Source organism: Vanrija pseudolonga, chromosome 4 (genome assembly GCF_020906515.1).
Source record: "Vanrija pseudolonga chromosome 4, complete sequence".
Taxonomy (NCBI): domain Eukaryota; kingdom Fungi; phylum Basidiomycota; class Tremellomycetes; order Trichosporonales; family Trichosporonaceae; genus Vanrija; species Vanrija pseudolonga.
Genome location: NC_085852.1, coordinates 1,662,756 through 1,678,294, shown reverse-complemented (window position 1 = coordinate 1,678,294; position 15,539 = coordinate 1,662,756). Strand labels below are relative to the sequence as shown.

At 64.1% G+C, this 15,539-nt stretch overlaps 6 protein-coding genes across 7 annotated transcripts; 3 read left to right on the top strand and 3 right to left on the bottom strand.

Moving 5' to 3' along the window:
• Window positions 1-814: 814 nt before the first annotated feature.
• Window positions 815-2,412, bottom strand: spj1 (DnaJ-related protein spj1). The gene is made up of 9 exons (XM_062772458.1): window positions 2,307-2,412; window positions 2,187-2,230; window positions 2,072-2,147; window positions 1,982-2,007; window positions 1,588-1,931; window positions 1,265-1,541; window positions 1,082-1,192; window positions 937-1,027; window positions 815-890 (listed from the first exon to the last, which is right to left on the bottom strand). The coding sequence occupies exons 1-9, from the start codon at window positions 2,389-2,391 to the stop codon at window positions 844-846; spliced, it is 1,101 nt and encodes a 366-aa protein (XP_062628442.1). The 5' UTR covers window positions 2,392-2,412; the 3' UTR covers window positions 815-843.
• A 102-nt stretch (window positions 2,413-2,514) lies between these two features.
• On the top strand, window positions 2,515-3,677 carry LOC62_04G005897 (uncharacterized protein). Its single transcript, XM_062772457.1, has 3 exons — window positions 2,515-2,835; window positions 2,893-3,460; window positions 3,503-3,677. Exons 1-3 carry the CDS (start codon window positions 2,680-2,682, stop codon window positions 3,529-3,531), a joined length of 753 nt encoding a protein of 250 aa, XP_062628441.1. The 5' UTR covers window positions 2,515-2,679; the 3' UTR covers window positions 3,532-3,677.
• A 13-nt stretch (window positions 3,678-3,690) lies between these two features.
• Window positions 3,691-7,538, bottom strand: fap1_1 (FKBP12-associated protein 1). The gene is made up of 2 exons (XM_062772456.1): window positions 6,378-7,538; window positions 3,691-6,331 (listed from the first exon to the last, which is right to left on the bottom strand). The coding sequence occupies exons 1-2, from the start codon at window positions 7,299-7,301 to the stop codon at window positions 3,764-3,766; spliced, it is 3,492 nt and encodes a 1,163-aa protein (XP_062628440.1). The 5' UTR covers window positions 7,302-7,538; the 3' UTR covers window positions 3,691-3,763.
• Window positions 7,539-8,310: 772 nt separating this feature from the next.
• LOC62_04G005895 (uncharacterized protein) lies at window positions 8,311-10,206 on the top strand. The gene is made up of 5 exons (XM_062772455.1): window positions 8,311-8,618; window positions 8,773-8,868; window positions 8,958-9,526; window positions 9,563-9,886; window positions 9,975-10,206. Exons 1-5 carry the CDS (start codon window positions 8,471-8,473, stop codon window positions 10,119-10,121), a joined length of 1,284 nt encoding a protein of 427 aa, XP_062628439.1. The 5' UTR covers window positions 8,311-8,470; the 3' UTR covers window positions 10,122-10,206.
• Window positions 10,207-10,282: 76 nt separating this feature from the next.
• SEL1L_1 (Protein sel-1 1) lies at window positions 10,283-14,919 on the bottom strand (the record flags this gene model as incomplete). 2 transcript variants are annotated; one of them, XM_062772452.1, is made up of 9 exons in its annotated part: window positions 14,680-14,919; window positions 14,494-14,627; window positions 14,163-14,447; window positions 13,930-14,121; window positions 13,294-13,890; window positions 12,416-13,254; window positions 12,077-12,361; window positions 11,226-11,717; window positions 10,283-11,174 (listed from the first exon to the last, which is right to left on the bottom strand). In XM_062772452.1, exons 1-9 carry the CDS (start codon window positions 14,903-14,905, stop codon window positions 10,283-10,285), a joined length of 3,942 nt encoding a protein of 1,313 aa, XP_062628437.1. In that variant the 5' UTR covers window positions 14,906-14,919. The 2 variants fall into 2 exon arrangements, with proteins under 2 accessions (XP_062628437.1, XP_062628436.1); XM_062772453.1 differs by having other exon boundaries at window positions 12,416-13,890.
• Window positions 10,311-11,627, top strand: LOC62_04G005894 (uncharacterized protein; the record flags this gene model as incomplete). Its single annotated transcript, XM_062772454.1, has 5 exons — window positions 10,311-10,378; window positions 10,405-10,451; window positions 10,477-11,002; window positions 11,032-11,186; window positions 11,233-11,627. 5 exons carry the CDS (start codon window positions 10,311-10,313, stop codon window positions 11,625-11,627), a joined length of 1,191 nt encoding a protein of 396 aa, XP_062628438.1.
• Window positions 14,920-15,539: the final 620 nt, after the last annotated feature.

Genomic DNA, 15,539 nt, shown 5'->3' with positions numbered 1-15,539 from the left:
CGGCAAGGAAGCCGACCACGCCCAGATCATGGCGCTCGCGTCGGCGCTGGCCGTGCCCCTGCGCGTGGCGTATCTCGACCGGTCCGACATTTCGGGCGACGACGTGATCAACTGGGTCGAGTTTGGAGAGCAGAAGGGGTCCGAGGAGGAGCTGCGGCCACTGACGCTGCTGTATCGGTAGGTCGTGGCGTCACAGCTCACGTCAAGCTGACACAACAGCCCGGGCCACTTTGACGTCGTCACCAAGGACCACCTCATGCAGGCTGCACTTGCCCAGACGCGCCACGAGCTCGCCGACACGCCGCCTGCGGTCCCCACTCCACCCAGGCAGCTGTCTGCTCCTGCGGCGCCGGCTGCGGCCCCTGTCGCCGAGGCTCCTGCCGCTGCGGTTGCCTCTATCGCTGAGGTTCCTACGGCTGCTGCCGTTGCCCCAGGCACTGTGGTGGAAGCCGCCACAGATGCTGCGCCGGTCGCGGCGCCTCAGCCTGAGCACAGCAAGGCTACTGCCGTCACCGAAGTCGCTGCCGCCGAGCCCATCGTCACAGAAACGAGCGAGACATCAGCCGCCGCCGCTTCAGACCCACCAGCCCATTCCGAGCAAGACCAATCCCAGGCCACCACCCATGAGGCGGCCAAGCCTATAGTATAAGAGTAGACAGACACCTGAGCCATGTAAGCCAATGTTAGCAGTGCAAATGGCCAGATAGGCCCGTCATCAAGATTGCGGGCGGCGACAACTTTGTACGCCACGTCGTGAGCGCTGACGACGATGGCAACTGCCCACCCACACCGGCATGAACGCCCACCCACCACACCAATGAGATGTCTACATGCATGCAAAGTCTACAGCTCGTCCCGAGCAATACTACCGCCAAACACGTCGACGAGTTCTAAAGTCAAGTCAGCAACCAAGCCAACCACGCCAAGATGACCCACTTTTACGCGTCCCGTCCGACACGGCCGTGGGGAACACGACAGAGTACTCGATGTACATGTCGCCCTGGGGAATGTCGTGGTATGATGGCATCTGCGGGGATGCGGTTAGCGACAGTTTTCCCAGCACCTCAGCACGCCGACTCACCCCCTCGCCCTCGATGACCTCGACCTCGCCGGGCTGCGTGGTGCCTCCGCGGCCGAGGGAGATGACCCGTCCGTCGAGGGAAGTGAGGTTGCGCTCGAATCCAAGCAGTGCCTGTGGCGTTGCGTCAGCGCTCTGTTTGTTGTATTGTGCGTGCCCGTCCGCCCGCGGTGCTCGCTCGCTCACCTCGGCCACGCTCAGCGTTACACGTCCCACCAGCCCAGACTCCTTGCGCGTCCAGCCCTTGTTGCTCTTGGGTTGGCTCCGCACGCGCACGATCACGTCGCCCGCGTCGTAGTCGGGGCTCTGGTCGGCCTCGCCGCTAAACACCTCCTCGTAGCCCTCTGGCGCGCCGGCCGGGACGTGCACCGCGAGCGTGTTCTGCGCCTGGATCGTCCGCTCGCCGTTGCACTTGCCGCAGTGGCGCGTGATCCGCTCGCCTTTTCCGTTACAGTGAGGGCATCTGGACATGTCAGCTGGCGGCGTCGGTGGCACTGGCTGCCACTCACGTCATCTGGACATTGGTAAACATGCCGGGGAACACCTGGTGCTTCTGCACGACGACACCCTGCCCTCCGCACCCGCTGCACTGCTGCACATCGGCGGGCGAGTGCGCGCCGCTTCCGTGACAGCTCGTACAGATGACGCGGCGCGGGATGGTGAACTCGACCGTGCGGCCAGTGTACATGTCGGCGAGGGGGACATCGAGGTTGGTAAGCACCGAGGGGCCTCTAGGGGGCTCCTGGCGGCCTCCGCCGCCAAAGAACTGCGCGAACGGGTCGTTGGGCGCGTTCTTGCGCTCCTCGTGCCGCTTCAGTCCGGCCTCGCCGCCCCGGTCGTAGATGGATCGGAGCTGGCGCAATGTCAGCCCCGCGGCCCCACCAAGACACCGGTACGACTCACCTCGCTATCTGACAGCACCTCGTACGCTGTATCGCGTCAGCGCCGCCACTGCCGCCCACCGCCGCCGCCGCCACCGCCTGCCAGACTCACCCCTAGCCACCTCGATAAACTTCTCGTGTGCGCTCTCGTCGGGGTTGATGTCTGGGTGGAACTTTTTCGACAGTTTCTGGCCCATTAGCAGCTGTCCAAGGCCGTAAAAACCCACCCTGTACGCCCGCTTGATGTCGCTCTCCTCGGCGCTCCGGTCGACTGGGGTGCGTCAGTGACGTGGCGCGCGGCGGCGGTGGTGGAGGCGGCAGTGGCTGCCCACAAAAGGCCGACTTACTGCCCAGGACCGAGTAGTACGTCTTTGCGAGGGCGCCGCTGAGGAGGATGAGCCCGATGGCCCAGAAGAGGGGCCGGGGTAGCATGGCGAGGGTGGCGGACTTGGGTATAAGTGTTGTTGTGAGATGCGGCCTGACACGCATTCATTCGACATTACACCAGCAGCCAGCCGCGCAGCCGCAGAAATCGCGGAGACGCGCGCAGGAGGCACGGAAAGCTTCCGTTCGACGTGGAGGCCGTGCCTGTGCACGTGGGAGCCATGTGGCGCGGTGTCGGGGACATTACGCTGAGTTGGGTTCGACGTCGAATTTACGACGCCGACGCCGGCTTCACAACAATCACTTCAACACCTCCCACACAACCAACCACCAACAATGTCTCGAGGACGGGGTCGCGGCCGCGGCCGTGGCGGGTCCGCGTCGGCGCGCGACAACATCCACGCCGCATTCGTCGGCATGAACAAGGACGAGCTCGGCGCCATCTTCGAGAGCTTTGGGCGGCCCGTCAAGGGCAGCGGCATGCTGTATCCTGTGAGTTGCGCGTGGGCGGCGAAAACACCCCTAGTGTACTTACCCCCGCCCTTCTAGCCCCTCGAAACCGCGACTGAGCTGCCCGGCCCAACACCCCTCGAGGACCGTATCATCGCGCAGGCGTCCACGCTCAACCGTGACCTGGTCGACGGGCCGGTCGGCGCGAACGGCACGCGCCAGCCCGCGCCGTGGCGGCTCGCGTCGGAACGCAAGGTGGTGGGCATCGAGATCGAGTCGTACTCGGACCGGTATCGGCGGCCTACGGCGACAACGGCGGCAGCGTCGGGCGGGGGCGGCGGCGCGACGGCGATCGACGCGGCCGCGCTGCACCTCAACGAGGGGCTGTTCCCGCCCGCCCTGTGGGCCGAGTACTTTGCCCCGCAGGCGGCGAGCGCCAAGGCCAAGGATTTGGCCGAGAAGGCGCGCGCGCGCAAGCGCCGCCGTCTGCTCGAGGGCAAGGACGACGACGACGACGCCGAGAAGAGCGAAAAGGACAGCGAGGGCGACGACGAGGACGACTTTGATTTCGACGACGAAGAAGAGGAGGACCACCAGGACTATGACCATAATTACTTTGAAACTGGCAGTGCGGACGACGACGATGGAGGCGAGCCCGACGGCGATGGTGAGTGGTACAGTGGGGTGGAGCGAGCTGACGCCGCTGCAGACGAGGGCAACCGCCGCTACGATGACTAGGCCTGAGCCGCGTCTTGCTGCTCCACTCGCCATCATGTCACATAAACTTCAGTCACACCGCATATCATACACTCATGCCTTTCAACGGCCCACACACTACACCTGCTCCCAGCCTGTACTCTTATGTTGGATGCACACATACATCCACACGCCGAGGCGTGTCTATTCAATGCTGATTGCTTCTACAGAATGATTGGAATTGTTGATTGATCAATGCTGGATTGATGAGAGCTTACGCCTCGTCGCCGCTCTGGTCCCAGTCGTCGTCGTCCACCACACGAGGCGTGGACACGGGAATGGGCAGCGGGTGGAGAATCGGCGCAGGGGGTAACGTTGGGGCGGCCGGTGCAGGCGGGGACGAAGACGGTGTCGGACGGGTCGACGTCTGCGGCGTCACGATGCGCGAGGTCGGCATACTGGCAGCGGTGCCCTTGACGGCAGAGGCCGCCGAGGTCGCTGGTGCAGTAGTTGGCGGCGTCGACGTGCCGGCACGAGACGCTCCCCAGGGGCTGCTAGTGGCAGGCGCGGCGGCCCGAAGGTTGCCGAGCCCACCAAGGCCAGTCCTGCCAAGGGGTGGCGCGGCGGCCGAGAGCAGCGGGTTGGGAATCCGCGTGTCGACACGACGGCGAATCTGAACCGAGCGATTCGGCTCCGCGTCGATAAGCTCGCGTCCGAGGTGGTATGCGTCGGCAAGCGACATGACGAAGGTGCGCTTAGCCACGGGCATGTGAGGCAGGATGAGAGTCTGCCTCGCGCCTTGGAAGAAGTCGCGGAACGTCTGCTCTACCATGACAACGAACTGCGGGTTCGCTCTGGCAAAGGTGCGCAGCTCCGGTGTCCACTCGGTGAGAGTGCGATCCACGGGCTGCTTGATACCCAGAGCGTCGGCAAGGCGTGCGTTGCGCTGGCGGACCATGCACTCGGAGTTGCACTTGAGCTGGACCGACTCGCGCGATGTGGGGTTTGCGTTGTTGGCGCCACACGACCCGCGCTGCTGAAGGTGTCCACAGGCACAAGACTGAGTGATGATCGTAGCGCAAGGTTCGGACTCGGGGCACTTGGCCGGAGCGTGACACGTCGCAGTGCAAGCATGTTTGCAGATGCGCTTGGGCTTGTTGCAAGTCTGGGAGCACGACTCGCAGTCGCCAGGGTGGCAAGTCTTCTCGCAGCGGTGATAGCCACAACCGAGGAGCTTGCCACAGACCTGGCCACATGACACGCGGTCCTGCGACTGCGAGCAGCGGACGTTCTTCACAGCCGGATCCTTGCCGCATGCGCAGGGCTTGGTCGTGAGGAATGGACACGGCGGGCACTCGGGCTCCTCGTGGCAGTTGTGTTGGCTCTTCGGGTGGCCACATGGCGGGTCAGGACGTGCGCATGGGAAGACACAGTTGACCTTTGTGCCGCATGCCACCGGCGGGTAGATGACAGTGTGGCCGCAGTTGCAGATGAGTTCGTCGTAAGACGCCTCGAGGCATCGGCCACAGTTCCCCTTGTGGTCAGGGCGAGGGCAGGTGTGGATACCACAGCTCAGAGTCCTGCCGCAGGTGAGGGAGCACGCGTGTAAGTCGTCGTCGCCGGTGTCGATGTCGTCGAGAGCACGTCGTCCCTTGCGCTTGGCCTTGTATGAGAGAGGGCAGCACACACGGCCACACTCGTGTCGGCCACAGTTGCGCAGAGCCTTGCACACTCTCTCACAGAAGAAGTCGATCTGGCCCGCATCGTTGCGCTCCCGGACCTCGTCGCAGTCGAGGAGCAGGGTGCTCTCACCGCAACGGCAGGGGCGGTACACCGATTCGTGGCACGGCGGGCATGGGCCTTCGTGGCACTTGAGGGGGCACTTGTGTCCACATGGACGAGTCTTGGGGCACGAGCTACCGCAGGTCGGAATGTTGGCAAAGCAGTCCTTGCGAGGGTAGCCGGGCAGAACCGAGAGGGGTGTCTGGCCACAAGGGCAAGTGGTGATGACACTGGGCGAAGTTGGGCAAGGCCGAGGGCTGACCGAGTGTGGGTGGCACTTGTCCTTGCAGGTGTGGATGCCGCATTCGTAAGGGATGTTGCACACACGGTCGCAGGCAAAGCGACCCTCCCACGACTCTTCGGCCGTCGCACACATCTTCTTGTCGTCGAGGTTCCAACCGCAGGGCACAACCTTTTCGTCATGACCGCAGTAGCAGCGCACAGTCTCAACCTCGTCACAAGGAGCACACGGGCCAAAGTGGCACAGGCGGTCACAGTCGTGCTTGCCGCACGACCGCTTTCCAGGGCAAGGCTCGTCGCAGACGGGCGTCAGAGCGGCATCATTGACACTGGCAGCAGCGCACTTGACAGTGAGAGCTGTGCCGTGAGACGGGCACCGCACCACCAACGCGACCTGACAAGGGGGGCAGGGTCCCGGGTGGCAGTTCAACGGGCAGGGGTGGTCGCAGTTCGGCCGTAGACGGGCACACGCGTCATTGCAGGAATGCGGCGCGGACGCGGTCGTGGGCGGGCCAGCCAGCCGCCCGCAGAAGCACCGGTATCCACCAACCTTGGCAGTGCGCTTCTTCTGGCAACCGGGGCAGCGCCATGCAGGTCCCTCGTTGCTCCCGTTGCTGGCAATTCGCTGCTGGTCGTCGTGCAAGCTGCGCGACGCCCAGTCACGGATGCACGAGATGTGGAAGGGAGTGTAGCACGACGAGTAGTGGGTTGCCGCGAACTTTGGCCGCTCGGCCTCCTCGAGCGTCGAGGGGTACTCGGGAGGCGAGTGCGGCGGCAAGCACGACCATGTCTGCTGCTGGGCAAAGATGGGTGCAAAGCACTGCAGGTGTTAGTGACAGCCTCAAACACAAGCCGGTAAAACTTACAATAGGGCACTCGATGAATGGCTTGCTCCTCAGGCCACGGGTGAGACGCGAGTTCAGGTCGTCGGGTTCGTTACCTCGTGGCTCGTGGGCGTGTGAGTGGTCGTGATCCTTGCCGTTGGCTTTGGGGCGAGGCTTGTCTTCGGCAGTCGTAAGTTTGGAGCCCTTTTCGAAGGCAGCTCGGCGACTCGAGACGGGCTTCGCAGGTGCAGACTCCTCCTTGGGAGTATCAGTCTCCTTTGCCTTCTTCCTCCTATTGTTGTTGCGGCTCCGGCCTCCGTCGCCAGCAGGCGACTGGGAACGGCTGGGGCCGCTGGGCGGTGTCAGCCCTGCGGCGGGATTGAAAGCAGCCGCGCCAGGGTTGAGTGGGGTGTTGGAACCGCTGCCGTTGCCAGCAGCGGCGTTGGCGGAACCGTCAACGCCGAGGGAGCGGCCCTCCTCGACGTTCTCGGCATGGCCGACAGCGGCGCGCTGGCGCCTGCGGTCCTTGGGTTGGTTTGAGCGCTTGTTTCCCGCAGACGGGGCGCGCTCGTCCGTGTCCTTGGCCAGGCGGTCGTTAAACCCGCCGGGGACATTGAGCCTGCGGCCTTGTTGGCCGCGGCCGCCCTTTGAGGGCGCGCCAACCTCTTCGATGGAGAGGGAGGCAGCGGCTGTAGCGAGGTCGCCGTTGGCGTCGGCGCTCGAGCCGTTGGGTGCACGGCCCCCGCGGCGGCCCTTACCTTGCTGCTGCTGCTGTCGCCGGCCGTTGTTCTGGCCGGGCTGTTGCTGACGCGCAGAGGCGGTGGCGGGCTGCGAGGGGCCTGCGGCAGCGCCGGCGGATTGCGTGAGGTACGCTCCGTCGCCGGGCTGGGGGGTGGAACGGGCGAGATACGCTCCGTCACCGGGTTGGGGTTGGTTGAATCCTTGGTACGTAGCTGTGTCGGTCATTGTAGAGGAGCTTCCTTGGTCTGCGATGATGACTGAGCTGTGGAGTGGTAGTAGCGAGGACTGTGCCCCAGGTGGCAACTGATAAAGCGGTGTGCCAAGCGTTGTCAAAGTGTTGATGTGCGCGGTGCGCTAGGGTGTGGGTGTTTGAGTGTTCTCCTCTTCTTTCTGATGGGTTTAAATGCGAGTCGTGTGAGGAGAGGACAAGTGGAGAGAGAGGAAACCGAGCCAAGAGTCGAGATAATCAGTCGAGTTGTGGGCTCGACAAAGCTAACGGCACGGACCTCAACCACGCGACTTCGGATCCGAAGGGAGTAGAAGGGGCAATGCAATGCTTGGGTGGCGGAAGCAAATCTTTCAGCGCTACGGTGATCTCGAAGGTTGTGGGCGTAGCGGGGTAGTCGGCACGCAAAGGGTGATGGAAGTGGTGTCTGTTGCCTGTGTGCGCAGAGCATAGAGCATAACAAGCGCATTCCGAAAGGAAACAGGGGGATGGCCCATGGATTTGCATGCCGCGTTCCAAGACGGCGCCCGCGTCGAAACGGCCGAGGCACTTTGTGTGCACGCCAACCAACAATGAGGCACAGAAGCAAGACTGTGAGTGAGTGGTGACCGACGTCGACAATCTCGGATTAATCATTGCCCCCCTGCCGTCCACGATGCTTTGGATCTAGTTTGAAGGTTTGCACCAACTCGTAGATATGCCAACGAGAGAGAACTCGAGCCTTGCTAGCATCACTCTTCCCGCGGCTAAGAGAGTAATGACACACTATGCACGGGGGAGGTGTCGAGGACGTCGTTTTGTGGCGGATCTGGCCGAGGGCCGGGGCCGGCGGCGGCAGAGTCGGGTGGCGACTGAAAGTCATAACTCAGGCACGGACTGTTCGCTCACAGTATGGACCGGCGAGTTCGCCGAAGTGTCTCGAGCTTGACTGCTCTCACTGCGCCGATTCACTGCTGATTGCCCATTCCACCCCACCCGCGCACCCACCCCCCAACAGCCAAGATTTATGGACACGGCCAGGCCTGCACCTTGACGGCTGCAGCAGCCAACGGCCCACGGCACGCACACCCCTCGACACAACTACATCCCTCTTGCTCTTGACTGTGCACATTCACTCTCTCACCACTACTCTTGACACTTGCCTTGCAGCGCAACCCCACCCACCACAATGTCTGAAGTCGTCTGGAACAACGACAGGCGGTACCCCGGCCCCGAGGTCCACCTCTTGCCAGAGTATATCACCGGCGTGCCTACCCAGCCCGAGCTCGATGCCATGCCCAGGCTGTTCACCTGGGGCGAGCTCAAGGAGATGATCTGTATGTGTCGCCGGCGGTTGGGTTGTGGCGGCGACGCCTATCATCAAGGTGACGAGTGCCGCGCGCATTGGCGCGCGCGCTATCTCTCAACATTACTCCGCGACCCGAGCCGCGGCACCGTAGTGCTTGGATGACGCTGACACGCGCCACGCAGACACCGGCACCCTCGAGCACCTCTCGCGCAACAAGGAGCTGCAGGCGCGGTACGAGCACTGGATGAAGGGGCAGAAGGAGCAGTGGGGCTCGACTGGTGAGTCCACACCGGCAAACGCGCCTCGCCGTGCACATGTGCACGTGCGCGAGTAGTCACCGCAGAAGGACAAAGGACCTAACGCACAGAAAACTACCTCACGAAGGCACGTCTGCCATGGGCCCCGGCGGAGGCGCCCAAGACCGACGTGCCCGAGCCGACGTACGACCAGCGTACGGCGCTCGACCACCCCGAGGTCGACCTGACGCCGTCGACCAACCCGCGCCCTCCTGCGCCCTCGGCCTCGGGTGCGGCAGCTGTTGCGGCGCACGCGCTGCAGCTCCGCACGCCCGCAAGCATCACGACGCAGACGACAACGACGGCGCACAGCGTGGCCGCGACTGTCGCGTCTTCGCCCATCGAGTCGGGCGCCAACACGCCGTCCTCGGTCGGCTTTGTCTCCCTCGCGTCCGTCCTTCCCAAGCTCAACCGTGCTCTGCGGAACAAGTGCGCGGCGGAGAAGGGCAGCACGGCGGGGAGTAGCGGCGACAGCGCCTCGTCGTCTGACGGGAACTTTGACGACGAGGATGACGAGCCGGACGTGTTTCTCAAGTATGACCCGAAGCTTGGGCTCGAGAAGGACAAGTACGCCGTGCTGCCGAATGACTGGCCATACTGTGTCCCGTACGGCGTGCGGCACTACTGTGTCTGGAGCAGGGTGAGTAGCGGTGCTTGTGTTGCAAGCTGACGGAAGATACCCATTGCGCACCCAGTGCTGGTGGACTATGACCCACAGGCATGGGCCAAGATCGAGGACCAGGGCCTGGGCGGCTTCACGGGCGTGATCCCCATCGAGGCGGAGGAGGCTGGCGGCCTGGCGACTCCGCCACCCGCAGCGGGTCCCGGCAGGTCCGGCCCCGCGGCGGCAGGCAAGGGCGGGTGGTACGCTGTTGACGTTGCGTTTGGCGGCACCGAGATGCGCCGCTGGGCCGGCGTGCCGTTCGAGTCGAAGGGCGGGCACGAGGTTGGGCAGATGGTCAAGGGGCTGTGGGATGAGCGCGGGTGGGAGACGATCTGGGTGAGTCCGAGTGCGAGCGGAGCGAGAGCGAGGCGGCGCGATCCGCCGAGTCAAGTTTGACCTTTGACAGCGTAACTAACCGCCGCAGTTCGTCAACCCGCCCCGCCTCCAATCCGTCCCAGGATTCTCCCACTTCCACATCTTTGCACGCCGCAAGACACCCGACGAGATTGACGTGAGCGAACGCACGTGGCCCGGCGAGGGCGAGGGCAAGGCCGAGGGCGAGGCAAAGTGACCGGCCGGCCGCCTGCCACGACCATGTAGATACCATCCGTTTTACAATCCGATAGAAACTTGTCGCAACTTGTCGCGACATCGACACTAGATGTATACATACGTACAGTAGAGTACAGTTACGAGATAGTCTACCAGCGTACCCTCTACCAGCGTACCCTTCTACCAGCCCACGCCGACCGTCTCGAGCATGGCGGTGACGGGCGGGCGCAGGGCAGGCGACGGCGGTTTGGGCTGCTGTGCTGGCGGCTCGTCGCCGTCGGCGCGCGCCTCACCCTCGCCAGCTCCCCCGCCGTCCGCCTTACCCTCGGCATCCGCCTCCCCCTCGCCCGTAAGCAGCCGCTTAGCGCTGCCAGTCTTGACGGCAGGGCTCAACGAGGGCCGGGGCACGCGCGGCGCGTACCCCGCGACCGCGGCGGCCGCCTTACTCTGGCGCTCTGCGTCCCTCCCCTCTCCGGAGGGGCGGGGCGTCTCGCCCGAGCTGCGTGGAGACCGCGAGCGCGACGACGACGACGCCGAGTGCGCCGACAGCCGGCGCTTATCCAGCCCGGAGCCGGCGCCGAGGCGGCCCTCGTTCGCCGGCGCCGGCGCGCTGCTCCCTGCAGCCGCGCTCTGCAGGCTGAAGCTGGGCAGCATCGCCGTCAAGCCGCTCACGCCCTCCTCCGGCACCGTGCCCGCCGCCGCGGCGCCGACGGTGCGCACGAGCTTGCCCCAGAACCGTCGGCCCTCCTGGATCGTCTCCTCGACCGCCGAGGCCGAGAAGAGCGCGGATAGCGACGGCTCGTCGGCAGCGCGGGGCTCGGCCTCGGCCCGCTCGCCCGTCGTGTCGGGCAAGGCGGCGGCCACGGCCGCAGGGCTGCGCCTCTTCGTCACGTTGCGGATGTGCGCGCCCGCCAGGCCGGCCGGCGCAGCCTCAGCCACGAGGCCGCGGTTCGCGACCGACGTCCACTTGGCGCGCAGGGCGTCGAGCGCGCGCTCTTGTGCGGCCAGTTCCTGGCGCAGCTCGTTGACGCGCCGCTCGCGCATCGCGATCATGCGCAGGAGGTCGGCGTGGCTGGGCCGGAGGGTCAGCGCAGGCCCCGCACGCCATACGGCGCCGACTCACCGCTCAGTCAGCGTCAGCCCCGCGTCCGGCTTGCTGCCGCCGTCCTCGCGCTCCGCGAGCGCCGCGAGACTCGGCACGCTCCCGCGCTTCTCGCGCACGCCGCTGCTGCCGGGCGTGTACGATATGCTCGAGCGCGCGGCGTGTGCGGGCCGTGGGCGGCGGGACGGGGTCGGCGATAGGGGTTCGTCGGCGGTTGTGCCGGGGCCAGGCGTCGCTGTCGGCGTGTCGTCGTCGTCTGCTGCGGCGCCCGTGGCCCCGCTGGCACCTAGTGGGCTCGGACTCGGCGGCACGCGCAGCTCGTCGCTTGCGCTCGTGCTCCCCGTGCCGGAACGCGGCCTCGCCACCAGCGATAAGCGTTTCAGTCTGCTCGGCGTGGGCGACTGCGGCGCCGTGCTCGCGTGAGACGAGTGCGGAGACGCGCTCCAGCCTTCGCTGGGCGGCGGCGGCGATGCGGGCTGCAACGACGACGCCCCGATCATGCTTGTTGGTCGTCTGTTTGGCCTCGGCGAGACGATATCGGGCGGTTCGTACGTTGTTGACATGTTCGTTGTGGTAGTGTGGGAGTGTAGACGGTGCGATCGACTGACTCGCTGGCGCTGCCCGCACAAACACGGCAGAGGCGTGCGGCGGTCAACAAATCCATGGCTGGGGCATGGCGTCAGAGATTGCCCTGGCGAGCCACCCAGCACCCAACCAGCCTCCACCACCCAGCCACGACGGCACAAACTACACGCACTCTATGCAGATGTATCACTACAAACCTCCTCCACATGCAGTATAGTATAGCCTACCCCTCCTAAGGCCCAGGACGCGGCTCGTTGGCTCCTGCGCCCGCACCGGCCTGCGCCCACCGACCACGCAGCCAAAACAGCAGCATGATCACGCCCACAAGGCCGATAATCACCAAGCTCTCGACAATGTCGCCCAGGTCATCGAGGTCCTGCTCACCAGCACCCCACCCAGACGCAGACACGTCGTACTCGCCATCGTCGTCAAGATTGTCTGCGACATCCTGGTCCAGCGGCGGGGCAACAAACAGCCCCTTGATCCCCTCCCACAGAGTCGGCGTGTCGTCGGCCTCCTCAAACAGCGGCAGCCCCGGGACTGCACCGCGCGTCTTAAAGTCCACCCACCAGCTGCAAAGTCAGCCCATTGCTTCAATGCACGCCCCCCCACCCCGCCCAACCCACCTTGTCAGGTACAGCTTGATCAGACTCAAGAACCACGGCAGGTACGCCGACGTGTTGGTCTCCAGAGCCATGTCGTAGTTGCGCTTGGCCAGGTGCCAGTCGCGCGTGACACCCAGCCCGTTCTCGTACATGTACCCCAGGTTCCAGTACGCCATGGCCGAGTACTTGTCCGACGCCGCCTGGTAGTAGACCAATGCGCGCTGATAATCCGGCTCGGGTTCTTCGGTGACGTTTGAAACCAATCCGCTGTAGTAGTAGTCACCCGCCTTGATCATGGCGTCGGCGTTGCCTTGGGCCGCGCTGCGCACCCAGAGGGTAATTGCGGCTTCTGCGGGCAGTGGCGCGCCAAAGGCTTCGGTCTGGCCGTCGATGACAAACGCCACATTGTTTTGGGCAAGCTCGGACCCAGTCTCGGCGGCGATCCACCATCCCAGAAGCGCCTTATCTTGCTCACCGCGGCCCCATGCACGATCGGCTTCTCCAATGTAGTCGTGGTCCCAGCTGCCCGTTTCAGAGACGCGCTTAAAGTAGCTCAAGCCCACGCCGCAGCTGCCAGACTTGTCGCCCTCTTCCCTTGCCTCCTCGAGGTGAAGCGTGGCCAGGAGGTGGAATGCTTCAAACGGCGAGCCATGCGCAATGGCAGACTGCAGGAGGGTGTGGGCTTGTTGGTTCAACTTGTTCTTGATGTACATCTTTGCCAGGTTGATCTGCGCATCGGCCAAGCTGCCAGGAGGATCGGCGGCCGTCTTGAAGTAGGCAAGAGCCGTGTCGGCATTGGCCTTAACTCCAAGGCCATCACGGTGGATCACGCCAAGAGCGTTGTAGGCTTCACGGTCGCCCTGGACGCTGTCAGCAGAGTTGGTGCACACAAAACTCACAAGCTGGGCGGCACGGTTGTACCACAGTCTCGCCAGCACATAGTCCTTGGGCATGCCCTCGCCTCGAAGTGCCATGCGGCCGAGGTACGACGCGGCGATCATGACGGGGTCGTGGATCTTGTCCCTTTCTTGGTCCGTCATGACTAGCGGGGGCGCAGCCTTGCCGTCCTTGTCAAACTCGGCGGGCCACATGCGCTTGGCGACGACATAAAAGTGTCGGCGGGCGGCCTCAAAGTCGCGGCCGATCTCTCCCACTTCCTCAGCCCCAGTGTGTGGGTAGATTGTTCCGTGGTAGTAGTACGTTCCGAGGCGGACTGTCGAGAGGATCTGGTTGCGATCTGAATGGAATTGGTAGAATTTGAGCACCTCGGCCTCTGTCTGCCCGCGCGCGGCGTCCATGCTGGCCTTGATGACATGGCGATGCTGGTTGACGCCGGTCGACGACCACGAGGCGTGGGGACCAAAGATGCCGCCGAGTTTATCAGCAAGTCGAGAAGCAATCAGAGGCAGTGTGAGTCCGCCAGCTGGCCCGCTTGTGAACGCGTTATAGGCATTGATTGACGCGCGCTCGTAGTAGTCGAGAGCGGTGGTGCAGTCCTGCGAGGGTTAGCCACAGCTGGTAAGCCCCCAACCCACCTCCTTGACACCAATGCCCGACCAGTAGCGGTATCCCAAAGCCATCTGCGCGGGCTGGTAGTCCTGCAGCGCCGAGAAGGTGTAGAGTAATGTCGCACGCGCCTGGTCAAGCACGGCGCCGCCGAGCCCAGTGGCGTAGAAGAAGCCAACCATGAACTGCACGTGAGGATCTGACGAGACCTCGAGGAAGCGCTGTAATGTCAGCTGGTGTGTCGGACCTTTGTGCAGCTCACAGAGTACGCCGTGAACGCCTTGGACAAGTCCTGGGCGATGCCGCGCGGAGGGAACATGTACACCTCTGCTCTGAGGGCGATTGCCTCGGGGCATCCGTTCGCCTCGGCCTCGTCAAGGAGGGCAAGGACACGCTCGCCGCGCTCACGGGCTAGCTTGCCACTCCTGCTAGATCTGCTGCCCCGCTCGCCTGACGACCTGATGAACGGCAGCTTGGCAACGACAGTGAGCGGGTTCAGCGCCGTCACGAGCTTGGGCAACATGCGCAGCGTCGCGGCGACCGGTCCCTGTGGGCATTAGCTTGCTGGCCCCGCTTCTCCCCCAGCTACGCACCTGGCTGCCGTACCCCAGCCCCGTGCCGGGCGGCGGCGCAGGCGACACGCCACCGAGCTTCTTCTCGAGATGTGCCAGCTCGTCCGGCTGCATGTCCTCGAGGAGGGTATGCACCTCCTTGAGCGGCGCGCAGGCTGGTGGTGTGAGCGGCGGCGGCGGCGGCGGCAGAGAAGCATCAGCACCTACCCTCATCCATGAGGTAGTCGTCATAGTATACTGCGTTGTCGGCGTGGTGGCCTGCTTGCTCGCCTTGGTGCTCGACGTCTTCCTCGGCGGGGAAGAGATCCCGCAGCTCGTCGTTGGTCGGTGGCGGTGGTGGCTGGCCCTTGTCGGCTGCTGTTGCTACGCCTACGAGCGCGGCGAACAGCAGTATCGATGTGAGGATCTTTATTGATCTCCGCTGTGGTCTCATGTTGACATGTCGAGTGTGTTGTCAGAGTTGTTGTTGCGATCGGTGGTGGCTATCGACGTAGACGTCAGCAGTCGGGTGAGGCGCGACTATGACACGTCGGGCGGCCATGTGGCAAGTGCGTGGCCTGGGATTATGTAAGTGAGGCCTATTGACTTTCTCTTTGTTCGTGCCCCCCACTTGGATTAATACCGGGACCAAATCCACGTGAAGTTGAGATTGCGGCATGGCGGCATTCTCCCCGACGTGTCGATCTCCCACCACTCCGGTGGTCAACGGCATGGCGCATTAGACGCCACACACTCCCCTCTGCCCCATCGCCCCTGGCGACTGCCCCCTTGATCCGTGCCTTGTATACGCCCTGTCACCACTTGTTGTCCCTGGAGTCCTTCTTTGTGACCCGACCCAAACCTGACCATGCCTGAACTGAATTTCACCCTTGGCGTAAACGACAAACTACCCCCCCCCCACCTTGCAAAAAGCGTAGTACCATTCTAGCCTTCCTTCGACGCCGCAATACAAACGAGAACGACTACTGCCCATGTCGTAAAGCCGCAACGCTGCCGGCAATATGAACATTTACGCGTCATTCACCCGGGTTAGCGCTCTCGAGATCGCCGTGCAACCGCAATGATGA